The sequence below is a fragment of the Oreochromis aureus genome, linkage group 23 (assembly GCF_013358895.1).
Source record: "Oreochromis aureus strain Israel breed Guangdong linkage group 23, ZZ_aureus, whole genome shotgun sequence".
Taxonomy (NCBI): domain Eukaryota; kingdom Metazoa; phylum Chordata; class Actinopteri; order Cichliformes; family Cichlidae; genus Oreochromis; species Oreochromis aureus.
Genome location: NC_052963.1, coordinates 2,867,016 through 2,894,316, shown reverse-complemented (window position 1 = coordinate 2,894,316; position 27,301 = coordinate 2,867,016). Strand labels below are relative to the sequence as shown.

Sequence of the window (27,301 nt, the reverse complement as noted above, 5' to 3'; positions counted from 1 at the left end):
GTGGGACCGGTCCGGTGGAGACAAGCACTTCCGTTTGCCCTCTCTCAGCTCACTCATGTCTGGGGGACTAGAAGCCCGCTTCTCCGGGGATGACGTGTTTGTGAGCCGCTTCCCAGTGCACCGCGCCTGCCGGGATGGAGATGTTGGGGCTCTGGTCCTTCTGTTACAGCAGCTGTCAAACCACATCCATCTAACTGCCGAGGACTCCTTCTATGGATGGACTCCCATTCACTGGGCTGCTCACTATGGACAGGTTAGCATGCAAACACTGGATATTCAATAGTGGTGTCCATGAAACACGAAAGAGGGTTAAAATCGGTGTGCACTTTTGCCAACTGCTGTGAACTGTAACCACACTGTGTGTGTATTATATGTTTAAACTTCAACATGGCGGCGGACAGCGCTCATAATCAACCTAAAAGATTTTTTCCTCTTTAATATTTCGCCGTACTCCTTTACTGTGTTTGATTGCCCCAAACAGTTATGTCTGAGTGTCAGCATACAACAAAGTTTTTTTTAAAAGAAAAAAAAAAAACCTTACGTGTTTGGAGGTTTTCATTGGTTCAGTAGGAGCCAATCGCTTTTTAGGCGCCAAAATCGGCTCCAAACAAACCGGAAAACAAACGTAACACCAGAGCCTGCGACACCGCAACTTTGTATTTTTTTTTTTTATTGCGCAATTGCAAAATACAAACTCTCAAAGAGGATAACACAGGTAATAATACAAATGAAAATTTGGAACAGTACAATCGTACAAGAAATACTGCATTAATGGAATAATAGAAAATTAATTAAATAAATAAATGAATGAATGAATAAAAAAAATTTAAATTGTGTATAAAAGGGAGCAGTGAAACAAAACATTAAAATAAATAAAAATTTAGAAGAGCAGGAGATGGGCAATGCCTTGGTAAAAAAAAAATTGGCATATTTGCTCTTTGTTTTTTTTAAGTGAAGAAAAAAAAACTTAAAATCATTAATAAATCCAGGGAAAGAAGGCTTAGAGTTACTCCATTTAGCACAATGGATATGAAATTTACCGAACAGCATGATGATGTTAATAATGTCAGAGACATCCAAAGCTAGATGCTCTATAAAATAATATGATATAGTTCAAATGGTGGCACATCATTAATTTTTAAAGAAATCCAATTTTTTATGTCACACCAAAAACGTTGTGTGATAGGTCATATTTAAAAAAAAAAAAAAAAAAGATGTTCTAGGGTTTCATTTTCGTCAGTACGAAAAGAACACTGATCCACCTCAAAGCCAAATCTCTTTTTTAGAAATTCTGCCACAGGATCAATTTTATTTATGATTTTAAAGTGTGTTTCTTTAACTTTAGGTAGAATGGGCTATTTCATAAATTTCGAGTAAGCTTTATCTAATATATTTGAAGTAATTAAACTTGAACCATTCCAAGTAACCATTCTATCATAACTATGGAATATTTTGTCTTTAAAGAAACTACTAATAAATTTACTATTGCATTTTTTATCAATCAGTCGACATTGTCCTAACAATAAATTTGGAAGCACTGATAAGAAATTATTGTACATCATAAAGTTTTTAATCAAATGAAGCAGAGGCAGTGGGATCAGTTTACAAAATTTGTTATATTCTCTTGGAGAACAATTTAGATGCTATTTTTCAGAGAAGTTTGTGTAACTTAGAATGACTCCGTTAATCATCCAGCAGATCTGTTATGAATATAATCTTTTTGTTAAACCAGTCGCTCTTGAAAATTGATTTACAATTAAGTGTCATTACCCTATTGTTCCATAAGGTTGAATTATGAGGAGAGAAGTTGTGGGTAAATATCATTTTCCAGAAATGCAAAATCTGTTTGTGAAAGTAAGATAACTTGATTGGGATTTTATTTACCTCAAAATCACATTTCAAAATAATGTCTAAGCCTTCTATTTTGTTAAACAGGGATCTTGGTATGTGGAACCACACAGAGTCTGGCTGTGACAGACAGTATTTTAACCATTTAATTCTAAGGGTGCCAACCATAGATTCAAATTCTGGAGCTTTGATATCACCTTTATTGTATTCCTTCACTAGCTGAGATCTTTTAATGTAGTGGGTTTTATTCCTCCACAAGAATTTAAAAATAACTGTGTTAGCATTATAAATGTTTTTAGAGGAGATATAAAGAGAGTGACAAGGATAGATCAATTTCGAGATACCTTCAGCTTTGGATAGGATGTTTCTGCCAAAATTAGTGAGGTCTCTGGTTAGCCAGTGGCTAAGTGATTTCTTCACATCCATGATACGGTTAGAAATATTAGTGTCTTCTCTTCTAATGAGGTTTTTAGATATTGTCAGCCCTAAATATCTGACTTCAGATTCAACTCTAATTGAGGCAGTCGAGGGGTCCGAGCTTGTATGAATAGGGAGTAGTTCACATTTTTTTGATATTAAGAGATAAACCAGAGGCTTTAGAGAAGATTGAGATAATGCAACAACGCAACAGTGCAGACTCTGTTCTCTAAAATATAAAAACTTGCTCTCTGTTGTTGTTGTACTATTCTGATCCTCTGTATTTTGTATCATTGTGTTTATCAAAGCTCTGCTAGAAGCGTCTCTTCAGCCACCTTGAAAGAGCCACCTTTTTTTTTTTTTTTTTTTTTTTTTTTTCTTTCTCTTTGTCTTTGTAAGTTTTAATTAAAATAGAAATAAAAAAAATTAAAAAAAAAAAAAAAGAAAGATCCCCAAGCACTTACTGGGCACATGTTTTTTTTTAAGCAGTGTCTAAATGTACTTGCACTTTTTGCTTATATGTCCCTGTAAGCAGACCTTAGGTGGGATTTTTAAATATGTCTAACCACCTAAGTCAGCTAAAGCCTGCTTTGTGAACAGTGGGGTCCATGCTGTACAATACTCATGTGATATACAAGGAGAACTGTTGGAGATTTCTTACAATGAAAGTGTGTCAGTGTATAGCAGAGGTCTCCTCTGAGATCTGCAGCAGTGACATGCATGAGCATTGCAGTGCGTCACTGTGAAGGTGATTCTTGTATCTGTTACTGGCATGTGGCACAGCTGGAGTGCGTGATGCACCTGGTGGAGATGGGCTGCGAGGTGAACAGGGTGACCAGTCGATTCAATCAGACTCCAACACACACTGCAGCATTCGGAGGACATCCTCACTGTGTGGTGTGGCTCACTCAGGCTGGGGCTGACGTCAACAAGCAGGTCAGTATGTGGAAACTCACCTAATGTGTAGTATTTAATGCTTAATGTGGTGCTGTTTGCATCTATGAGTGTTATCACTGATTATTTGAATCTGTGAACCTCTGGTTTTTGCATCTGCTGTACATAAAAAGCTAGATGAAATTCATTTTATTGACAGTGTCTCTAGCGTTGTTCACACTAAATATGTACTTGTAGTCATGTTAAGGTTTTGGGACTGAACTTGTACTTGCAGTAAAGCTGAAAGATAAGTAGAAATGGGGGCAGAGTTCACATTGCCAGCAGTACTCATAAGCCCGAGCTCTTCCATTAGCGGCCCAGGCGTTGACCGGCACAGGGCAGGAGCTTTGACTGCTGTTGGTCAGGGTTTCATTCTGTTGTTTCCTTTCCCTTTTATTTCAAAAGAGCACTGCACAATAATCTGAGTAATGTCATCACAGCTGCAGTGTAGTCCTGTGATTATGTGAACATTTTCATATTGTGATATTGTCTCCTAGAGTTTGATTGGTCAGTAATACTAGTGTCATTTTTGCATGTCTATAATACAGTTGGCTTGTGCTATTCTAATAGCTTCATTCATATCTCGTACCTTACAGTTTACGTTGTGTTTTCAGGACTTTGTTGGTGAGGCTCCCATTCATAAGGCAGCTCGGTCAGGTAGCTTGGAGTGTATCCAGGTCCTTTTGATAGCAGGCGCTAAACCGCAGTAAGTATCCTGCAGTCTTTGGTTTAGTAGTAATATCCAGTGTAAAGCACCACAAGAGCTCTGGCACACTGAGTGTGAACCACAGCAGCTGCTACACGTCTTAGTTTTGAGTCATGTAGGCCACACATGCTCGGGAGGTCTGGTCAGAATAACTACAGCTTTTATTTTTACTGTGAAATTTACTTTAGTGGGAAATCCTGCAGCTCAGTGCTGTCCTGCAGGTGACTGTTCACAGTGAAACTCTTCAGAGGTAAACCCAGAGGAGGATGATGATGATGATGAAGTGGCATCAGCCAGCATAATTTCTGCTGACTTGTTCTCTTTTTCCTGATTAACAGGCTGCGTTTGGCGTTCTTTAGTGCTGCGTGTTTCCTCATGCTACCAAAGATCAGCTGCTGTGGTTCTGCCGTGTTTTCTGTTGTCCTCAAATATGATTCCTAGTGTCTCATCAGCTGTTGGGAGGGAACAAGCCACAGTGGTTTACTGTTAACATCCTCACAATCATTTTCCATTATCATTCAGCTCGGTTCAGAAGTGCCTATAACATGGACACAAGTAGTGTTTCTGTCATCACCAAGATGAAGATGTAGTGAAGTTCTGCTACAAACGTAAATAAAACCAGGTGACATGAAATAGTCTCAAGATCCTTGATTTTTTTTTTTTTTTTTTTTTTTTTTTTTTTTTTTAAGTAATTGTCCGTAAGGAAGGGTTATGGCTTATAGTTTGAATAAAAAATCCATTCTGTGGCAGTGTAGTAAATAATGGCATCAAGTTCTATTAATAATTAACTTTGTGATGACATAATGATAAAGACCATTTAAAATCTGTGCCAAAGCTTGTTTTATTGGACAAATCCAACTCATAAAGCCATATTTTATTCATGACAGAACATGAAAAGTTTTACAAATTTTTAAACTGAGATAATCTATCATTTTAAGAAAAATATGAGCTCATTTTGGATGTGATGGCAGCAACACCTCACAAAAAGTTAGGATGTTGGATTGGAACAATAAGAGGTACAAAGCAGAAACAGCTGGAGGAAGATTTTACAGTTAATCAGCTGGTAACATTCAAAGAGCAGAGTTCTCAGAAGTAAAGACTGATGGTCTGCAGAAAACTGCAGCTACAAACTGGAACAGGTTCAGAATAATGTTCCTCACTGTGAACATCTCATCATGGACAGTAATGACGGAGCGCTTTCTGATTCACAGCTCTGCCTGCCATCCACACATGCAGGTTAAAGCTCCATTATGCAGAGAAGAAGCCAGATGTGGGGTGGGGTTGCATCAGTGCCTGTGGACGGCCTTTCCAGATGTTTAATGTACTTTTGATTAAAAGTACATACAGGTTTTAGAGCAAGAGGTGTTCCATCCAGAATGTTTTCAGGGAAGCAGACGGCATCTACTCCAGCAGCATGGCTCCTTGTAGAGGAGTCCGTCTGTGGAGCTGGCCTGCCTGCAGTCCAAACTGTTCACCAACTGAGAACATCTAGTCTGTCATGAAAGCAAAAGTGCAGCAAAGCAGAGCCAGGACTGACAAGAACGGGACACCAGTCCTCTCCCAAAAGTCCAGCAGCCGCTCTCCTCAGCTCACACGTGTTTACAGACTGTAGTTAAAAGAAGGCAGGATGCTGCACAATGATAAACACCTTTGTTGCTGCCAGCACATTCATAATGACCTTACTGTTTCTCAGATGGTTCGTTTTAGTTTAAAAAATGTTTTCTGTAGTCTGTGAATCAAATCAGAGTTTATGACATTCTGCATGGTATAAAGTGTCCCACTATTAAAACGTGTTTCAGTGGTCGTTCCCTCCAATCAGCTCATTTGACTGCCTTTTGCTATAAAGAGTGATAGTAATGTTCTTTGTGTGTGTTGTATTTTGTTCAGCAGCTGCTGAGGTAAAAATCCTCTCGTATGTTTGTCATGATGTGATAGAGCGCAGCAGAGAAAAGTAGTGAGTGTAAAAGCAGAAAAGCTCATGTGTTTTTATGTCTACATGTGGCACAGCGACAACAGTTGAGGAATAAATGTAAATATGGAAATGCTGTGCTTTAATATAAATTGAGACAGAGTTACACCATCTGAGATTCTATAATAAGAGGAAAACACAAGAAAAGTGATCAAACTGTGGCCTTTGTCTTTGCTTTCTCTTGAAAACCACACTCACCTATCATCTAGGCTCTCATCCCAACCTACCGCCGAAACACAAGCAGAAAGTTCTCAAGACACTGTTTAATTAAAATTGTAAAATATTTAATAAAAACGACAGTAGTAGCTGGAGCAGTAAAGCAAGGAAATATGTCTCCATTTATTGACCGAAAATATTGAGAAAGACTTTTTAGTCCATACATGTCAATACCTGTAGACCTTTTTTTTTTTTTTAAATATTTTTTATTAAATAAATAATTTCTGAGAATAAATTTATTTTTCTGCTTTTATCGAGTTGTTTCGCCCACCTTCTTTTTGATCATGACCCGCTGATGTTGGACTTGACCAATACAGAGTGCCTACAGGGGGCACTTTACACTACATTCAGTCATTCACCCATTCACACACAGGCAATGGCAAGCTACATTGTAGCCACAGCTGCCCTGGGGCGCACTGACAGAGGCGAGGCTGCCGGACACTGGCACCACCGGGCCCTCTGACCACCACCAGTAGGCAAACGTGGGGTTAGTATCTTGCCCAAGGATATTTGGCATGCAGCCAGGAGGCAGCCTGGGATCGAACCACCAACCTTCTGATTAGTGGCTGACCTGCTCTGCCACTTGAGCTACAGCCACCCTACAGCGTTCTGTATTGAAGTCTGGCTGCTGTAAGTGTTTTAAATGGATAGAGGAGCTGTACCTGTCAGTACCAGCAGAGTTTCTGATATCACTCATTGAGTGCTGCAGTGTGTGATCTTGTCAGCTTGTCTGCTTTTCTTTCTCAGCTCCCACTAGATGACACTAAGCTTCCAGGCTGGACTACTGAAATTCATTATTATCAGGATGTCCTAAAAACTCCCTGAAAAGCCTTCAGTTAATCCAAAATGCTGCAGTAAGAGTCCTGACAGGGACTAGAAACTACTTGTTGTTCCTAGAGTATTTAAAAGTGGAATGGGAGGCAGAGCCTTCAGTTTTCAGGCCCCTCTTCTGTGGAACCAGCTTCCAGTTTGGATTCAGGAGACAGACACTATCTCTACTTTCAAGATTAGGCTTCAAACTTTCCTTTTTGCTAAAGCATATAGTTAGGGTTGGACCAGGTGACCCTGAATCCTCCCTTAGTTATGCTGCAATAGACGTAGGCTGCCGGGGATTCCCATGATGCACATAGAGTAGTACTAATAATACTAATACTAATAATACTAATAATACATTTTATTTATAGGACCCTCAAGGTCACCTTACAATAGCACAAGAACAATAGCAGCAATAAAATATAATAAACATGGCAAAATAAAATTTAGACGCAAGGCAAAAAAACAAAAGCATAAAAGTATGAAAGCTGAGCAAGGTAAAAATGGATTAAGACAGATCAGGTGTATGCAGTTCTGAATAGATGGGTTTTGAGACGTAATTTAAAAGTGGTGAGAGAGTTTGTGGAGATCTGGTGGAAGTGCATCCAAAGTCTCGGGGCAGAACAACTCTGAGTCCCATGGTAGTCAGGCGGGAAGCTGAAGTAGAGCAGAGTGTACGATGGGGTGAGAATGTATGGAGAAGATCAGATAAATATGGAGGAGCGAGGTTATGAAGCGCTTTGAAAGTGAGAAGCAGGATCTTGAAATTGATACGGAGGTGAACTGGAAGCCAATGGAGCTGTTTAAGAACAGGTGTTATATGTTCAGTGGATCTAATTCTGGATACAATATGAGCAGCTGTATTTTGAACTAACTGCACTTTATGGAGAGATTTATGAGGTAGACCATAAAGAAGAGAATTACAGTAATCTAAATGAGATGTGACAAGAGCATTGACAAGTATGGCAGTACTGTGTGGAGTGAGTGAGGGACGAAGGCGGTTAGTATTACAGAGCTGAAAGTAGGAAGACCGAGTGATATTATTTATATGTGCTGTGAAGGACAGAGTGCTATCAAGGATGACACCAAGACTCTTAACCTGAGGGGAGGGTGTGACAACAGAGTTATCAATGGATAATGAAAGACTTCTGGTTGGGACTTTGGTCAGTTTTGATCTGGTGCGTATTAAAATGAATTCTGTTTTATTACGATTAAGTTTAAGAAAGTTGTGAGTAAACCAGACCTTGATTTTACTTAAACAGTCAAAAATGGATGTGGGTGGGAGAATAGCTGTGGGTTTGGAGGATAGGTAGAGCTGGGTGTCATCTGCGTAGCAGTGAAACTGGATGTTATGCTTCCTGAAAATATTACCAAGGGGTTGGAGATAGATGATAAAAAGCAAAGGACCGAGGACAGAGCCTTGGGGTACACCAGAATTAACTGGAGTAGATACTGATCTGTGAGTGAGTAATTGAGCAAACTGCAGTGCAGTGTTCATGTGTTTATACACCTCTCTACATTTAATTATTACCTATTATAATCTCTGGCGCTCTTCCACAGCATGTCTTTGTCCCATCTTCCTCTCCTCAACCCAACCAGTCACCCCTCCCTGAGCCTGGTTCTGCTGGAGGTTTCTTCCTGCTAATAGGCAGTTTTTCCTTCCCACTGTCGGCAAATGCTTGCTCATAGGGGGTCATATGATTGTGGGATCTTTACCTTACCATATAAAGCACCTTGAGGCAACTGTTGTTGTGGTTTGGTGCTATATAAATAAAACTGAACTGAAAATGAGAGCAACAGCAACCTCTGCACTCATGTTATTGTGGTTACAGCCTGACGCAGCTGCTCTCTGTGTGTTACACTCACTTTCTGGATTTGGTATAACTCCGTAGCATGCTTGACCCCACTTACTCAACCTCTTCTCTATATCTGCTTTACCAGCCGGTGAGAGAGATGGAGCGGGGCTGAGGACGAATGAGGAGTAGTGACTGATTTCATTCTCATGCAAAGGGGTTTTTTTTGTTTTTTTTTTTGATGGTTTAAATGAATTTTATTAGGCCAGTTTCCAGGGAAACCGTTAACTGTCTTAATGACTTGAATGTCTTGTAGAACATTGAAATAATACGACTACTTTGCAGAATCCTTAACAAAACTGACACAAATAGAAATGTTTCTGCTCTTATTAGCAACTCCAAACTGATTCATGCTTCCACTAACCTACCAAATAACCACTGAACACAGTATTATTACTGTATTTAATACTCACTTGAATGTCTTTGTAACTTTTCCCAAGAGAAATCAGAGCTTTGGAGACTCAAACGTGAATACTCACATGAGCTTTTCTGCTCAAGGCATTTTTACACTCGTTGAAGAAGGACATTTTAACTGTTTTGAAATCAATATAAAGATGTTTTTTTTGCAAAATGTTATATATTATGTTTAAAAAACAAACAAACAGCTGTGATCTTGATTTTCAAATTGTGCTAGCAGAAACAAACACCCTGCACATTGTGATGTTTTTCAGCCTTTGAGTTTGAACTTGATTTTCTCAAGTTATCCCAGAAAGAGGGAGCAATCCAAATAGGCACTGCAGAATCAGCCACACGTGCATCTGCGAGCAGCTTGCAGTTGTGCCAATGAGTGCTCACTATCGCTTCCCACAGTTTCTGCAGCTGGCAAACTGGCGAGGTATTTCCTGTAGTGATTGGTTTCAATGCTAACAAAGCACTCATGATGACTGTCATGTTTAGGCATGCATGCTTAGCTCTCACCTCACTGTTTACATACTGTGTGCTAATGGGACACGCCTCAGCCCTGACTAATGATTGGAAGCTCAGTCTCAGGAGTACGTCAGAGTACAGTACAGTACAGTGCTGTGCCGTGCTGTATGTTACAAAGACAACGGAGCAAATTAGACAGAAAACATAGAAAAAAATAGATTTATGTCAAAATTCACAGCAGGTAAACATACCAGTAAAATGAAATGTCTATTTTTGCAGGTTTTTAACCAAATTACATCTGCACTCACTGGCCACTTTATTAGGTACTCCAGAGGAACAAAAAAAACCTTTGACTTTATCTCAGCATGTTTGAGAGATTATGTGGAAACATCTGTGGATAGTCAGAACTTGAGCTGTGGTTTTCTACAAAGCACAGCTCATTTCCTAATAATGACTCACTTCAGAGTCTCTCCTTCTGTTCAGGCCTTTCAAACCCAAACCCTCAGTGCTGTGAGCTTACTTTAGAACACAATTAGAAGCTAAGAAATCACAAAAGCATGATTGTTTTCATGACAGCAGAGATGTACTGTGTAGGATATACAGTAGGAGCATTATGTTGGCGATTCCTGTGTCCTGATTGGTCCTCCAGTTTCAACCTGATGTTGTTCTTTTTCATTTATGACCATCCATATACCACATCTCAGACAGTTAGAATATTGTGGAAAAAAACCCTCTGTTTTTCATCATTTCATTCAAAAACCTAAACTTCCATATATTCTACACTCCATGTATCCATTCTCTTGTGTGTATCCGGCTCAGGGCCGGGGGGAGCGGAGTCTATCCCAGCTGTCATAGGGTGAGAGGCTGAGTACAACGTGGACAGGTCGCCAGGCTGTCTCAGGGTTCAACATTCACAACTGTGATTGGTAACCTGACCAGGCATGCCTCTGGGCTGTGGGAGGAAGCCGACACAGAGCTCAGCCTCTATGGGAACAGTGAGTGCTAACCACTGCACCTCCATGCTGCCCTTACTGTGCATTCATTATATATACAGTCAAATAATGAGAAATCCTTCATTAAGCCCATATTTGTCAAATTCTTTTGTTCCAGCAGTTGAAAATATTGACCCAGTAATTTCTGACAGATGTGGAAGACATGCTTTGTTGGAGGCTGAGAGCATGAAAGAGTTCCTGTATCTGTGTCAGCCGAGCCAAATGTTCAAAGTGGTGCAGACACTGGTCAGCATCACCCATCAAAGTGAAAAAGTACAGCGAAATATTTCCAAAGATCGGTCAGAAAAGTCCAGCTTCATTTATACACGCATTACGTGGCTGAGACTTCAGGAGTGCAGTGTGGCGTGGAGGTGTTACTGCACTCCAGGATGCTCTGATAGCCTTACTGGGTTTTTGGGTCGGCTGGTTCTCGTTTTCCTCTTCACATAATCTCTATAGGGCCCGGGTCAGGTGAGTCGCTGCACAAAAAAGAAATCAGTGTCTTCACAAATCTAATGAGCAGATAGAAGCATGAAGAGCTCCAACGTCTGCTGGTAGATGTCTGTGTTGACTTTGGATTGGATAAAGACTGACCAGCACCGGAAGATGACATGTGAGCAGGGGTCTCAAACTATTGACGTGAAGAAATATAATGCAACTTGGCATTGGAAATATTTGCGGGTGTTTTCTTGTTTGTTTGTTGTTGTTTTTCTGTATTACTTGAACATTAACCTGGCCCTCACGTGAGATGGCAGTGGCCCACAGCTCATTTCAGTTTGAAAAGAAGAGTTTGGACCGGTTCTTCTTCTCCTCCGCTGAGATGCGGTGCTCTGATGTTATCACTGGTTCAGCAGAGGCTTGATCTCACATTAGCCTCAGTCCACTCCTGTGAAGCTCTCCCAGGTTCTTGAAATGACTTTTCTTGACACTGATTTAGAGGCTGAGGTCTTGTCTGCTGCACCTTTTCCTGTCGTGCTTTTTCCTTCGGGTCCACTTCCATGGATATGCTCCAGTACGGCATGCTGTGAGCAGCCTCCTGTGGCTGCTTATGGATCCTTATCTGGTCAAACGTGACCTCAGCAGTCAGACGGTGTACGTCCTTGATACTGTCTGAACAGTAACTTCCTCAAACTCGACATGAAATATTCTAATAATCTGAGATACTGGAGTGCTAATTTTATGATCCACCATCAGCATCAAAATGAAAACAAACAGGTTGAAATATTTCATTTAGCATGAAATGAGTGTAGAATATATGAAAGTTTTACTTTTACAATTAACAATACAAAAATGACCTTTATTGATAATATCCAGATTGTATTCTTGGTGCAGTATTATATCCAGTTTTGGGACACATTTCATTTTATGCACATGACTTTCACATCTCTGTGTGATAGACAGGAAAATAAATATTTGATGTATGAACTGTTTGAAACATGGACTGTAGTCTGTTGTGGACACGTGGCTGTGATCGCGGTTCTGCTGTGTTTAAGGAGTGAGTGGGCAGGTTAGCCACAGCACGTGTTGCAGGGGGAGACCATCAAGACTCGGACTGGTTTTCTTTGATCATGATGGTTTCTCCTTGCAACATTAGAGCTCTGATTGTTTGAGGTGCTGTTACACAGGACACACTTTGTCTGACTTCATTCTTATTGTTTAGTTTAAAGAATGCAAGTGGGCAGACGGCAGCAGACCTGGCCCACGCTCAAGGCTTCCACGACTGTTTCTGCTTCATCTCCAACGCCCAGAAGCACCTGCACCAGCGTAGCGTGCCCGAGGGGAACGTAGTGCAGAATGGAGGTGGTGCCCACTGCGGTCTGGGCGCGCTCAGCAGAAAGAGGCAGCTAGCCGCTCTGGACGCGGGCAACCTGAAAAAAGCCAAAAGGGGTGATGGTAAGAAATGTTTACGTGTTAGGCGTGTGCACGGTGTTTTCTTGTTTGCTGTTCTCATCGTGGTGTGCTGCAGGTATGCTGGTGCAGAGCAGCGCGCTCGAGGAGCTGGAAGCCATGAGCCCGGAGCTCAGCACAGGTAGGTTTGCTCTGCGTGGCAAAGCAGCAAACGGCTACAATAATATCACATGATCTACCTGTGATCCCATTTTCTCTGCTGCTGTGTGTTTAAAAGCAGATTTCAACAACGGGCATCTCCACGCGGCGCCTCCTCCTCCTCCTCCACTCTCTCCAAACTCTCGCTCTCCGCCACATTGTCGGCGGGTTTCAGCTGAGATGTGCGGCTCCCTGCACCTGAGCAGCAGCCCGGGTGGGTGCGTCTCCAACTGGCCTGCGTGCCTGGGGCCAACAGGGGTGGACTGTGGGGATTTCTTGCATTATGGACACTACCATGGCTTTGGCGACACGGCCGAGGAGCTGAGTGACAGCAGCTGCATCCAGGCGGAGCATCCATCCAAGCAGGCTGTGGATGGCACCATCCACCTATACCACGGCTCATAAACCCAGAGGGTTAGAGCAGACAGATGTGCTTCCACTAAGCTTTAAAGGATTACTTGGACGATGAGAAGTAACCCTTCTGTGCCTACAGCCCACACCCAGGACATGTTAGGCTCAGACTGACTCAGAGCGCTGTCCTGTGGCTCATTCAGCAGGTGAAGCTGGGTTGTGAAAAAGCTGCTTCCAAAAATAATCTTCAGGGATGGATTTCTGTGACATCACACTGTAGGGCAACACTATACTCATAACTAGAGTTAACTTTGTTCTCTTCTTGGTATAATCAGCCAGCATCTCTGCAGTCCTGTCCTCACAGTGGCCTTTCAACCATGTACAGCTGGTGGGAATATTTCACTTGTCTTTGTGCTAAGCGAGGTTAAAAATGGTTCAGACCATTAGTAGTAGGGTAGTACGGTGCTGTTTTCTTAGCAGATGGCTGTGTGGGTGTGGAACTCGTCCCGGTCTGCTGGGACCTTCATTAACTGTGGTGTTTACGGCTCTGGGCTCAGCTCCTGACCTCCTGCTCACCATGTAGCCTCGGGAGTGTTGCTGCTTTGCTGTGCTGCAGAGAGCTGCACGGTTGTGTGTGTGTCATTGAACTGCACCGAGGCTGAAAACTGTTTTAGAGATCTCACTGTAATTTCATGAGGCTTAAACCATTTCTTGTGTTTTGTACGATGGTTGTAGACGGGCCGTCTGTTTTTCTGAACATGGTGTGTCACACACGACCTTACACTGACCTGCGTTTGTACTCAATAAAACCTGTTTTACACACATTCTCATAAAACATAGTATTTGTGGTTGTCTTGAATTTTAATCATACTTTTCAAATACATTAAAGTACAGTTTAAACATGTTTGACATCACATTTAAACACACCAAAGAGGCCAGGCTGTTTACTACAAGAAGGTGACATCAGGCTGCCTGACGAGAAACCTAAAGACTGCCTGAACTCAGGGATGACATCACTGAGGTAGAATCGGGTAGAGCTTCGCTGTGATACCAGGCCTGTGCTCCACGTTTGTCGACGACACCGTGCACTCAAACCATTGTGGCTGCTGGATTTATTTTGCCCCTGTCTGTACATTTATATTAACCCCAGAGATAATGCACCACTTCCACAGCCTCTGAGATCATCTCAGTACTTTCCCTTCAGTCCATTTTTTTCTCCTCAGACTGCCTTTGGGTTCATGCTGATCATTTTCTGCTTTCTTGTGCAAATTCACTAACCTGAGGAGTTTGACTATCCAAGCCCGCCAGAATAAAGGATCATTTTTGGTGTACTTTCAGTGATTTGGACATAACTCTTCACGCAGCACTGTCTGACTTGTTAGAGAGAAAGTTGTAAATCTCCACGAGCAGCAGAACAAAGCAGTGTGCTGTCCATGAAGAAATTCATAAAAACAGCTTTATTCCAAATCTTCAACACTTTACAGAACAGTTCATCAACAAGGCCCAAACATGGATGAATACAAAGACCAGCACGGTCACCTCCTCAGGTCCAGCTTAATAGTCTTCTGCAGACTGGCTATGCTAGCATCTAAAGCTGCCAGACCGTCTCTGAACGCTGCTTCGTCTCTGGTGTCAAAGGTCAAATCAGACCACACAGACTCTGTTTCACTCTGGGACAGCGTGGAGTTAAACAGCTGCCTGCGAGCGTCCTCTGGCCGCAGGGCTTCACCTGGACCAGTGGACCGCTCACGATTAGACTCGTGCCGAGTCCCTGCAGGATCTTCACTCCTCTGAGCGGTGATGTCTAGATGTGATGCTGAGTCTGAATCTCTCTCTGCATCCACACACTGCACAGGCGCCATCTGGCTAAGAGACTCCAGGTATTGGGCGATATGGTCAGTAGGGGGCGCTGGCGGATCCCGTCTGTGCTGGTGTTGGCTTGTCTCTGACACAGAGCTGTCAACAACAGCAGGATAATCTGATGAGAGGAGACTGAAACAGAAGAAGACATGAGTGAGGAACAGTTCTGAATCATGTGTTACACTTCCATTAATGTATTAAAGCAGCTGTAGTGCTCTCATTCTGGGGGGTGACTCCCACCCACACACAGGCCCACCTTTTAAGGTGTTGCATCTCCTTCAGCCTTTGCTGTGCCAGCGAGGCCAGCTTACTCTTCTCCCGCTCACTGTCCAGTAACCTACTCTTACTGGCCTCCAGCTCTGCGCACACACACACACACACACACTCTTACTTCAAGGCTTTTTCTTTGTAAGGAAACACTGCAGACACCATAAGAAATAATGCAATAATACTTGGCTTGATATTGTTCATGGCAGTGTCTTTCATTTTGATAATGGAGGCGATTTCATCACAAAGAGCCCACAGCTCAGATCATCAGCAGGACTCACTGCTGAGTGTGTGAGTTCAGCGAGTGCGTACCCATCTTAACGAGTGCAGTTTCAGCCTCTCGGTCTCTCAGCTGGCTCTGTGTGTCCTGCAGGGTTTTCCGTAGGTCCGTCAGGTCATCTTGGAGTTCCTGCAGCCTGGACTGAGCAGCAGTGAGCTCTTTCTGAAGTCTCTGCCCTGTGGAGAGACGTTTACCATTTCAATTACTCCCCAGTCTCATCACCTGAAATTCAGTTAAAGCTTTTTACCTGGACTAACCACACCAAACCCAAACTGAACCCAACAGTAAAATCACAGTGTCTGTTGTCTGATTGTTGAAGTTCTCTGTATTATCCTGGGGTCTTTACCTTACAGTGTGAAGCAGCTCAAGCTGACTCTGCTATTTAAATACAAATGAAATAAATACACAATTATTTATGACTGTGACACAATTTACAGAGTATCGCCTGGTTCTGATGTCTCTCCGTCTCTGGCTGCTGGTCCAGGATCCTCACACACCTAGGACGGACACACACACACACACACGTGTGTTATACCCAAAAAAGTCAACGTCCACTGAAGTGAAGGACGTAGTGTGTCTCACCTGTGCAGGTCGGACACACTCTGGGTGTTTGAAGCACTAATATTCATCTGTGCTGGGGACACAGTCTGCTCCAGATGACTGAGTAGGCTCTCTGCTACACTGCCTGTCACACACACACACAGTGACATCTCTAACATCATCAGCACATGTGACACAGAGGCTCACTTCCTGTGTGTGACTACAGAATAAACGGACACACGATTCCCCACGTCAGCAGAAACTTTGCTGAGCTCCTTTACAGGTACAAACATCCCACATCAGTGACATGTAGCTTAATGTTAGATGCATTCAGATATCACAGAGGTTGTGTTTCTGTGAGGGATGTCTGGCAGGGTCCAGGGGCGAGGCTCTGAATTTAGGCAGCGAACCATCTACATGTGAGCTATCCAAGATTGTATTTAAAGATGCACACAGTCACTTTACCTTGTCCAGCAATCAGAGCCTTGAGTTGTGCGAATAGATACTGAAGCTTGTGAGCTTTTGTTTGTGCCTCAGTGTTGCTCTCCTCAGCCTGTCCAGGCTCCAGCTGTAAGTGTGCCATCTTCATACTGCAGCTGTCTCCATGTGCATGTGTGAGAGTGTGTGTGCTGGGGCTCTGGGTGTTTGTGTCTCTCACAGGAACAAACTCTTGTGCTTCATCACACGTAGTGTGAGGCGTTTCAGAGTCAGGCCGGCAGGCAGTCTGATGGCTCGAGAGAGAGGAGGACTGACGCACAGACAGAAGGATGGACGCCTTGTGCTGGGGTGGACTGACGGTGTGAGGAAGAAGCCGAGGTGTTTGGTCGTGTGCTGAAAGTAAGTGAGACTGCAGCTGGGTGGGACATCGTTTCTGAGGTGGATGTAGCTTCACTCCTGAATGTGGTGCAGGACGGGCAGATGGGTGTCCTCGTGGAGTTCTGCTGTCCGATCCACGCTGGCCTGACACGCTCTTCTGGCCTGGAAGATGGAGGAATGATCAACATTAGACTTTCTACACGTGTTTTCTCACATATTTATAAAGCTGCGTCTGCTCCACTCACCACATCATCAATCCTGCCTGATGTGTGCCTCAGCAATTGAGTTTGTTGATGCTAATGTACTGCCCTTTAAAAACATTTCAAGTCAGTTCATTCTTGATTGTTAGTGATTGATTAAAAGAATGAGCTTCCTCCAAAAAGTGGCCGGGCTCTCCTCTAGTGTCAGAGTGGGAATTTCAGTCATTCAGGAGGGACTCGCAGTGGAACTGCTACAGTTCCACATCAAAGGGAGGCACCTGAGGTGGTTCGGCCTCTAATTATGCCGCCTCCTGGGTGTTTGGGCATGTCTTACGAGAAGGCGGCCCTAGCACATCACGCACTGGAGAGACGATATCTCTAAGCTGGCCTGGAAATGCCGTAGTGTTCCCCCAGATGAGCTGCAGGTGGTGGCTGGGGAGAGGGACGTTGGGGGTCCTTTCTTAGTCTCTGCCCCACATGACCAACAGAACATGGATGGTTCAGCTCCACTTTTGAGAGGCTCCTAGAGCTGGCTCTAGGCAACTGTTCCTAAGTTATAAGCCTTGAATCCATTTTCCAGAACAAATTAACAAAAATCCTAAAAGCTTTTGGACAACATCAATGTAATCCTGTCCTCTGCAGTTTATAGTCCCACAGTGGAATTAACACTAGACCTTTATGTCATTTTGTTCTCAGCGACTGTCTTGTAAGAGTGTGCAATAAAGCAAACCTCAAACACACCCACCTGCCTTTGGAGGCCCTTTCTTCGAGCTCTTTTTCCCCATTGATGTGGATAGCCTTGGTTTGACTGCTACACTGCTTACTGTTCTGTGAAGCCTTGGAGACACTTACACACACACAGAGTACTATTATGTTGCATTCAACTAGTAAGTGTTTGACAGATCTAACTTATACATAAAAAACAGAAAATCCTCAGTGTAACCACAAAGGAAAAGGTTGATACTTTAGATCAAGCTTTTTTACTGTTACTTGTAACAAACTGAGCTGATCTACAGCATTAGGAAGCTCCTCTGACCTGCCTCATCAGCCTGAAGGATCCCACTGAGCAGGGCAGCACAGCGGTCCAGACCCTTGTGCAGACTGATGACCTGGGGCAGACACATCCAGTTTATTGTAGCCGACGTGTTCAGACACCGTGCCGAAGATGCGGTAGTAATATGTTGAACATTTATTCAACATATTACATATATAGTTTCATTTAGGTTATTGCACATAGGAGAGTGGCCTCTGCCTTCACAAACAGAGTGCGTTTGAGGTCGAGACACGCACACACACAAACAGTAGTTAGACTCATGTTTAGGTAAGAGTTCAAATAATAGTTTGCAAAATCATGTCTGCATAAGGGACATTTTGTTCCAGGGGATAAGCGAGAGTTGGAAGATTAATGGGAAGCACCTGGCCTCGAGATGGAGAACATGTCCTCCTTAAATGTGTCAAAAGTCGTCAACAGAACATGTGTGGTTTTGAAACTTATGTCTGTATTAGTGCTGGGCGATATGACGATATATATCGTGTGGACGATAGAAAAGTGTCTATCGTGCCATTTGTCTTCTATCGTTTCTAACCCGAATTTTACAAATTATTAGATAAAATATATCATTAACCCTTTACAAACGGTCGAAGCAGGCACACTCTGTTTTTCTTAACTATTTTTTAATCCCTGTAGAACTGGAACCACATAAGGTAGCGCAATAATGGTTTTTTTGCATATGAAGCCGTAGGAGTTGTACTTACATCTTATTCCATTAGCTTGCCCGAGGTCACGGTTTCCTTCCACATATAGCTTTGCATAAATTGCATAAAAAGCACTTCCAGCAACAAAAACATAATATTCCAGAAACAGGCTTTGCCGATCCAATCAGCTGTTCATAACACTTCCTACGTCGGCGTGAACAATCGCATGTCTGCCATCACCTGTCCGAAACCGGAAGTGATGTCATTTTCGCGGAAAATGTAGTTTCTTTAGCTTCAAAGCCTATGTTGGTGTTTTTAAAAGTCATGTTTGACTTTATGCTCTTCTGTATAGTTTCTGGGATGCTTAGAAGTCAAATTACACTGTTGGAAATAGTTTATTTTGATGCACATGCTGTGTTTTTGCAAATTTGCATTTATTTATTTTCATTTTTCCTGTAGTATATAGAACTTTGTGTATCTCAAAAATAAAACTATGAAGACACTCAAAATAAATTTCTCGTGGTTGGAAACTATTTTGTGCAACTTTTTTGTATTTACAGTTTTGAGGGATAAGCCTCTTAAATTTCTCTAACTAGAAATATATGTAAAAAAGAAAAGACTTTCAATTTTTTTGTAGTTTATTGCACTTTTTTGCAATTTATGTAGTTACTATGGACTTAATGCATACATATTATTAAAATTTGGGCTATAACGGTTGTATTGATGTATAGCATCTTGAAATGCTCCCACAAATGGCTCCACAGCATGTAAAATGTAAAGACAGGCTCTGGCGGACTTGGTTCTATGGTAGGTCTTAAAGGGTTAAATAGCCAATATTAGTGTTGTCTTCTCACTATACATACTCTTAACTTTATGCAAGAGAAAATATTTTTCGCAAAGAAACTCCGTCTTGTGGTTTTGCGACATGGTGCTGCTTTACGTGCACCCGGATTTGCGACATGCTTTACAGTAACTCAAAACAAAGACTGCACCCTCTCCACTCGCTGTTTAAAGACTGCATACTTTCCAGATGACCACAGGTCAGCTGGTATATCGTGATATATATCGTTATCGTGATATAAAATAATTCATATCGTGATAAATATTTTTTCCATATCGCCCAGCACTAGTCTGTATAGTACCTTCTTGACGCATGAGGGGGCGTTCCAATACCCTGATGTTATAAAACAATTGATTGTATAGGTTTGGGGTGAGATTTACAGCTGATGTTGCAGCATACATCTCCTACGCGTGTGTTCATTAAAATCATCGTTTGACTTAACACCTCTGGACTAGTGTTGTTTTTGTGCCCATCCTCAATATCTGAACCCGCTACATGGGTTAGTGGTTTGTGTCTGTCAAGCCTATTGACTTTGTGGAAATGCTAGATTTCCTCTGTTCACCTTCCCATGTTTACTACCCTGAGATGGCTGTGTTGTGGCAAAAACTTGGATAAGCTACAACTTGGTCATGCCTGTATGTGATACCTGTCCTAGATGACACTATTAATATTTAGTACTGCTACACAAACAAGTGAATAAATCCTGAGAACTAATAATAAAAATGTTAGCTTCACATGTCGCCACACGTGGTCTGCATTCTGCATATACATAACGCAGGCGGATCGTGATGGGTCTGCCTTCATCACCTGGTCCTCGGAGTCGGTAGAGTACAGAGAGTAGGCCGGCTCAGGGCAGGGAGCTGTTCCTGGATTTAAGGTGGCTCTAAAAACAACAGTGAGGAGAGTGCTAACAGGCACACGTACATATGTAGACACAGAAAACGCTAAATGAAGGCTGGTGTACTCACAGACCCCCTCTGACTGCTCCCGTCAGCCTTCCTGACGTCACCACCTGCCGGTCACAGTAACCACGGGTGAACGCCCCTCATGTTTGTGCGTGTGAAGCCTCACACCTGTCTCTGCACTTTACTGACAGTGGAAGCTCAGACTGCGTGTTCACTCAGTCCTACCTTGCGCTGAGCTCTTCCTCTCATGGTCTCCGCCAGCCTGAGCCCTGCAGCCGGATTCAAACACTCATTCCTGCGTGCTTCACTTTTTCACCGGCTCGTTTAGAGCTTCCGGTTCAAAAGCGAGTTTGAAAAGGAAAACATTAAAACCGTCCAATCAAATTGCTCCCTTCACAAATGACAGGCTCAACTGCCCCGCCCCGGAGGTCCCGGATGAAGGTGGCTGCAGGGGTGCCGTTTTTTGTTTTTGTTTTAACAAAAACTTGGCGCAGTACAGCAAATCCTTCAGACTCAGCGCTACAAACAGACACGAAAAGGACCAACAGTATATGGTGACAATAATCATATTAGATATATTAAAATAATAATAATTCAAAAAAGTAAATTACAAAACAAAATTAGATGAAATGTGCGGTTGGGTTAACAGTTTTTTGGACCCTTTTATGAATTTCAAGGAACGACGTAGTAAACCAATTCTCTATGAAAGGTAGTGAAAGCAGGGCGAGTTTTTAAATAACGGCATTTGTGTATGAAAAATTGACCACAGATTATTCTAACATTTAATTTAAAGGTCAATATTCTTATTTGCTGTGAAACAACGAATCAATGCAGTGTCTTTAGATTGTGAAGCTTTGAAGCCAAACAATAGTCTAGCTAAATCTTCATTACAGAAAGAGCAGCTATTAGGGTCCAAGTTAAATCGATGCCTCAGGAAGTCTCCAGATGGTTAAACACCATTAATCATTCCATTAATGACTTCTCTAGATTGGAGTTGAAGAACTAAAGATCTGTTAGCTAAGAATGAATGCAGTTCTTGGATAAAGCATTTTCTTATTGTATTGTTGGACAACTTTTTATCAATAACAGAATGTCCATTAAGCAGAAGTTCAGGAAACTTTCGACTAATATTGTTATGATGCAGATTTTAAGAGGTTGACATAACAGGTTCTGGAATTGCTTTAATAACTTTCTGATATTGTTCCTTGATATCTAAATTAAATTTGGAGCTGAAGGGTTCTTCAGATTACTAGAATAACCAAATGTTATTCCAGCTTAAGATACATTTACTGTTTTCCAAGTCTAATGGAAGTGGTGAGTGCTGCATCATCATCAGCCATTGTTGTTTGACTTACAAAACGCTGAAGCTCATTTGCGCATGTGTGCACAATGGGCAGATGTTTGCTTTCATCACGAATGAATGTTATTTTAGGAGCTGCTTGAAAACCTATGGCTGGAACTTTGCTGCTCCTAGTAGCAAAAGCCTTCATAAATGCCTCTTCATCCTTTCTCCAAGTGTGTCTGTCAGCTCCTTATCTCAAATCAAAGGAAAACCACCGCTAACCTGGTGACTCCAAAATAGTTAAGGAAGCTTGAGCTAAATGATGACTAATGTATTTATAAAAACACAGAGGTTCTGTCTTTGCTTTGGTTGTCAGTTGTGAGCTTTCATACATCTGTGTTCGTGTCACATAAAAAGACAAATTAAGTTTAGTGTCCTGGATTGGGTCATGGACACACTACATTCGATGTGAATTTCTGCTTACTTTCGACACACTGGAGAAATCCCCAACATTTTACAACCATCATATCCTCCCTAACTCTTCATTCTTGAAATAAAAGTATAATCATCTTTGTTTATGAAACATTATTGTTTTGGTGAAATTCTATTAAAAAGTGTTGTCATCCAGAATGTGCTGTAGGGCAAAAGCTTCAGCCTAGAAATGTTAAGTTATTCATTTGTGTTCTTCCCTTTCAAGTTTTTTGTTTCCAGCACTCGTTGTATGGCCATTTCTTGGTAAGAAAATGGACTGAAATTAAAATCACCATAATGGTCTTTAAATTCCACTCAGATAAAGTTGTAGTGAAAGTTGGGCAGATATCCCTGCTTGGCTGTGATGATCTGTAAACATTAAAATCAGACACATTAATGATGTCCATGTGAATCAAACAAACACCACAGGAATTATGTTCATACTCACTGCAGTCACAAAATCGAACTGGTCATCGAGCTTACAGTTTCAATAAGTTTCCATTCAGCATACTCGCCATTTCCATTTTTCAGATGTACCTTGTACGAATCAGAAAGTTGGACAGAAAAAGCACTTGCATTCATGTGTTTACTGTGAATGGGTAACTGAGATCTGTTGTACAAAGTGCTTTGAGCACTCAGAGTAGAAAAGGCCTGCAGCTACGTCCAAGTATATTTGGACACTGACAAGTTTTGTTTATCCATCCAGCCATCCATTCGCTTCCGCTTATCCTTTCCAGGGTCGTGGGGGGCGCTGGAGCCTATCCCAGCTGTCATAGGGCGAGAGGCGGGGTACACCCTGGACAGGTCGCCAGTCTGTCACAGGGCCAACACACAGGGACAGACAACCATTCACGCTCACATTCACTCCTAGTGACAATTTGGATTATCCAATTAACCTATCCCCATAAACTGCATGTCTTTGGATGGTGGGAGGAAGCCAGAGTACCCGGAGGGAACCCACGCAAACACGGGGAGAACATGCAAACTCCACACAGAAAGACCCCGGCCTGATGGTGGAATTGAACTCAGGACCTTCTTGCTGTGCGGCAACAGTGCTAACCACCGTGCCACCGTGCTGCCAAGTTTTGTTCACTGAAACATATTCCACTTATAGTTATATCATGGACATGATGTGCAGACTCAGCTGCAATTTAGGGTATCCATGTTCGAATTCGATGAAAGATTTAGGAGTTTGTTCGTCTTACCCACTTTTTAAAGGGAACAAAGGTAATTGGACAAGGGACTCGAAGGCTATTTCATAGGCAGGTAAAGACAATTCCTTCATTATGTTGTTATCAATTAAGCAGATAAATGGCCTGGAGATGATTTAAGGTGTAGTGTTTGCATTTGGAAAATTTTACTGTGAACAGGCAACATGTGGACAAAGAGAACTGAACAGAACAACCCATCCGAGAAATTGGTACATGAATCATTTCCATGGTGAAGAGAAACCCCATCACAACAATGAACCAAGTGAACAACACTCTCCAGCAGGTAGGCGTATCAATTTCAAAGTCTACCATAAAGAGAAGACTATATGAAAGTAAATACAGAGGGTTCACCGCAGGCTACTCATAAGCCTCAAGAATAGAAAAGCTAGATTGGAAAAAAAAACAGTCCCCCTCTGTCCCCTTCTGGTCGCCTGTGCCTCAATTTTATTCCACGACATTACTCATACTCTCATAACACATACATATAGGGCCTTGGGGGTGGGCACGTTATACAGCGTCCAGAGGATGGTCTGTGTATTCAAACCCACCTCTGGCGCTGGTGCCCAACCCTCAATTTTAAATGCATATAGACACTGAAGGTTTTCGGGAGAAGCCATGCTGCTCTCTGGCAGGAAGCACCATGCCCTCCTGTGTTTTAAATACACTTTAGTACAACACACAGCAACACTACATATGAGCAGGCGGAGGGAGGTTTGGGGTCTTCACTCACCCCTGTTCTCTGTTAACCGTCGGGGCTGGGGGCTGGGAGGAGGTGTTGGCCGTCAGATTGGGGTCTGGGATGCGGGGCCTCCCTGCTACTGCAGATAAGGTGGTGGTCTGCTTGCCTCCACCCCAGGGAAAAGGGTTACATCTCCTGGGTCTAGGTATGGTTTGCCCCTCTGGGGACGAGGGTACCTGGACCTGCGATATAGAGTATGTTTGGGGAGTGTGAATGTGTGTGCAGTGTCTATTTCTGTTTGTCTCCACGTCGGATGAGTGCCGAATATTTGCTTATGTGTATATGGGGGTGGGAATACAAGTTTGTCTGTGTGCACAGCTAGTCTTTGTCTATATGTCAGGTCGGGTCGTAGACTCCACCTCTCTGGGAACATCTCAGGCTCTCCGAGGTATGGAGGCCTATCTCCCCTCACCACACTCCCTGCCGGTGGCCTCAGGCGTCGGTGCGTTGGTGGTTCTTGGTGTCTGGGGCTGGGTGCTCATGTATGTACCGGCTCACTCCTGGTGGCCACCACTTGGCGGGGCCTGGCGCCTGTGGCCCGGCTGGGCCCCTTCTCGCGGGTGGGGTGCCCTCAGGCCTTTGGGCCTCTCTGGCACAGCTGGCTGCCGGCAGAGGCTGCGGACACGTCACTGCAACCCCCTTTGACCTCTGCTCCGTGGCTGCTGGGTGACCCCTCGTCTGGGGCTCTCCTCAGCTCTTCCCAGGAGGGTGGCACGGTTGCTCCTTTGGTGATCCTCCTTGGGTCCTCGTACTCTGGGCCCTCTGGATGTCTGGGGCCTGGATCTCCTCCATACCTGCTTCATGCCCTGGGGGACGGGGCTATGGCTCCCCACACTCCCTAGCAGATCATTACATGGAGAAACCTTTTGAATACAAGAGTGCTGATCCACACAGGTGTGCACACATGTGCTCACAGACACAAACTACACCTTTCTTGGCTGCTACCTCAAAGCACACTGTGCGCTGTCGATCTTGCGTGCTGCACAATAACATGTAATATTTAGTATCTACTGTTATCTACTGTTAGCTAGTTTATTGTGATGTTGTTGTATTTATTATGTTGCTCTGTTTTGTTTGTTTTCTCTTCTGTTTTTTTTCTTCTCTCGACAGGTGATCCAGGTGTTGTTGTTTTTTGTTTGTTTGCTTTTTTTTTCCCTCGCTCCCCTCTATTTTTCTTTCTCTCCCTCTTTCTTTCATTTTTTCCTCCCTGTCCTATCCCCCAGTCATGTCTGTCCCGTCTGTAACAACTGAAAATAAAATAAAATAAATACATAATTATAATAACCAATATGGCAAGGCCATGATCTACGTGGTAAAGTAAATCCGCTTGGCATCTTTCTTGGCCTTCAGACAACAATTCTGATGGCTAAAGATCCAAATGGGACAGGCTTAAAAAAACCATACTAAACTAAAAAAGGCTGCACAGTTCTGGACAAACATGCTTTGGACACATGAAACCTCTACCAGAAGTATGGCAAGAAAAAAAGTATGGAGGAGGTGTGGAACAACTCACATCATTTGTAAAACACGGCGGAGGCAGTGTGATGGTTTGGGTGTGCACGGCTGCCACTGGGACACTAGCGTTTATTGATGATGTGACACAGGACAGAAGCAGCTGAATGAACTCTGAGGTGTTTAGAGACAGACTGTCTGCTCACATCCAGCTAAATGTAGTCACACTGATTGGGCAGCGTTTGAATAAAGTAATAGAAATGAACATTCTATTTAAAGGGAACCCTGGCTATTAACACACGTTTGCACTAAAATATGCACTGTGCTTTCAATAACATATATGTGGTATTAAAATACGCCAAATGTTTCCCTTTTAAGCACATTTTATATAAAAGTGACTTGCCAGTAGGCCGACATTGTTATTTACTTCTCAATGCACTCTGGGTAGTGACGTCATACAGTTGCACCGCATCAAGTTCACAGTTAACAGCGCGCTGGAAATGGGTTCTGTTCAATCTTTCCAGTTTGAACCAGAGCAATCCGAGAGAGAGGATGAAAATAGTCAACCAGTACTTGGTTTAGATGGAGATGAAAACAATCCGTCACACGAGGATGTGAGAGTGAGGGAAAACTATTCAATTCAATTTAATTTAATTTATATAGGGCCAAATCACAACAAAAGTCTACTGGTGTCTATGCGGCTACTGCTTGCCAATGGCAACGGAGACAGAGCGTTTGTTGTAAAGAGCACAGTTTTATGGCAGCAACTATTGATGTTGTCCTAGCAAACATTGGGCCATAGTTTTATATCATCAGTCTGTGGGAAGTGATGGGTGAGGCACTGCTAATGAATTGTCCTCACCACTTATTACAACGTGTTGCTATTTAAGCCAAGTAAAAGAAACTGCAGTGAGAGAAACTTTTATGAACACTGAAGGTGTGACCCTCGCAAGAATCAACATCTTCTGCTTTGAATCAGGTCTAATTTTTTTTTCCAACAATATCTTTATTATTTTTTTTTACATTTTAGTGACTTACAAACAGTCCAACACTCTAAATACTACATGAACATACACTCCTCTCAGACAGCAAAAAGAAAACAAAAAAGTCGTCAGATTCATCGCTCCATAAAAGGCCTAAATTTATCATTATCCCAAATCAAATGTCATTGTCCTCAGTCCTCGTCCTCCTCAGATAATACAAATCCTTCTACAAAGTTCACAAAAGGTCTCCATACCTTCTCAAAAACATCCAATTTCCTTTTCAGTATACATGTTATCCGCTCCAATGGCAAAGCCACCATCATTTGTTTTATCCACTGTGTGATACTCGGTTCCCTTGTTTCTTTCCATTTTAGTGCAATTAATCTTTTTGCTTGTAACAAACCCATATCAATAAACATTCTGTCACTTTTTGTGTACCTCATGTTTTCTGGGTACAATCCCAAAATAAGGAAGCCAGGATCCAAAACAACCTCTTTGGATAATATTTGTTTCATAGTTTGTGTTACTGCAACCCAAAAGGATCCTATCTTCCTGCAATCCCAAATACAATGCCAAAAATTACCTTTATCTTCATTACATTTATTACAAGTGTCTGGAATATTAGAGTTGTACATATTTAATTTTTCCGGAGTAATATATATTCTCATTAACCATTTGTATTGCAACAACCTTAGTTTAGAATTAATTGTTTGTTTATGAGCTTTTGTGCAAACCAATTCCCATTGTT

The 27,301-nt window shown here is 42.5% G+C and overlaps 2 protein-coding genes across 8 annotated transcripts; one reads left to right on the top strand and one right to left on the bottom strand.

The window, feature by feature from the left end:
* Window positions 1-8: 8 nt before the first annotated feature.
* On the top strand, window positions 9-14,421 carry LOC116332556 (ankyrin repeat domain-containing protein 10-like). 2 transcript variants are annotated; one of them, XM_031755560.2, is made up of 6 exons: window positions 9-253; window positions 3,049-3,201; window positions 3,813-3,904; window positions 12,275-12,507; window positions 12,581-12,643; window positions 12,743-14,421. In XM_031755560.2, the coding sequence occupies exons 1-6, from the start codon at window positions 56-58 to the stop codon at window positions 13,063-13,065; spliced, it is 1,062 nt and encodes a 353-aa protein (XP_031611420.1). In that variant the 5' UTR covers window positions 9-55; the 3' UTR covers window positions 13,066-14,421. The 2 variants fall into 2 exon arrangements, with proteins under 2 accessions (XP_031611420.1, XP_031611428.1); XM_031755568.2 differs by having other exon boundaries at window positions 12,740-14,421.
* Window positions 14,422-14,453: 32 nt separating this feature from the next.
* Window positions 14,454-20,765, bottom strand: ccdc14 (coiled-coil domain containing 14). Of its 6 annotated transcripts, XM_031755531.2 has the most exons (11): window positions 20,641-20,765; window positions 20,479-20,522; window positions 20,318-20,393; window positions 18,011-18,083; window positions 17,720-17,821; window positions 16,424-16,936; window positions 16,001-16,103; window positions 15,854-15,915; window positions 15,451-15,594; window positions 15,128-15,230; window positions 14,454-15,003 (listed from the first exon to the last, which is right to left on the bottom strand). In XM_031755531.2, exons 1-11 carry the CDS (start codon window positions 20,662-20,664, stop codon window positions 14,547-14,549), a joined length of 1,701 nt encoding a protein of 566 aa, XP_031611391.1. In that variant the 5' UTR covers window positions 20,665-20,765; the 3' UTR covers window positions 14,454-14,546. The 6 variants fall into 6 exon arrangements, with proteins under 6 accessions (XP_031611391.1, XP_039462680.1, XP_039462678.1 ...); XM_039606746.1 differs by having other exon boundaries at window positions 17,720-17,811; window positions 20,479-20,748; XM_039606744.1 differs by lacking the exon at window positions 20,318-20,393 and having other exon boundaries at window positions 20,641-20,745.
* Window positions 20,766-27,301: the final 6,536 nt, after the last annotated feature.

What these genes read in the sequence shown, in the direction of transcription:
- LOC116332556 (XM_031755568.2), top strand. Translation starts at nt 56, where the DNA reads ATGTCTGGGGGACTAGAAGCCCGCTTCTCCGGGGATGACGTGTTTGTG. An exon ending in GGGCTGACGTCAACAAGCAG is followed by an intron (nt 3,202 to 3,812) that starts GTCAGTATGTGG and finishes TTGTGTTTTCAG; the next exon opens with GACTTTGTTGGTGAGGCTCC. An exon ending in GAGCCCGGAGCTCAGCACAG is followed by an intron (nt 12,644 to 12,739) that starts GTAGGTTTGCTC and finishes TGTGTTTAAAAG; the next exon opens with CAGATTTCAACAACGGGCAT.
- ccdc14 (XM_031755531.2), bottom strand. Translation starts at nt 20,664, where the DNA reads ATGAGAGGAAGAGCTCAGCGCAAG. An exon ending in GAGGAAGAGCTCAGCGCAAG is followed by an intron (nt 20,523 to 20,640) that starts GTAGGACTGAGT and finishes TGTGACCGGCAG; the next exon opens with GTGGTGACGTCAGGAAGGCT. An exon ending in AGTGTGTCCGACCTGCACAG is followed by an intron (nt 15,916 to 16,000) that starts GTGAGACACACT and finishes TGTCCGTCCTAG; the next exon opens with GTGTGTGAGGATCCTGGACC.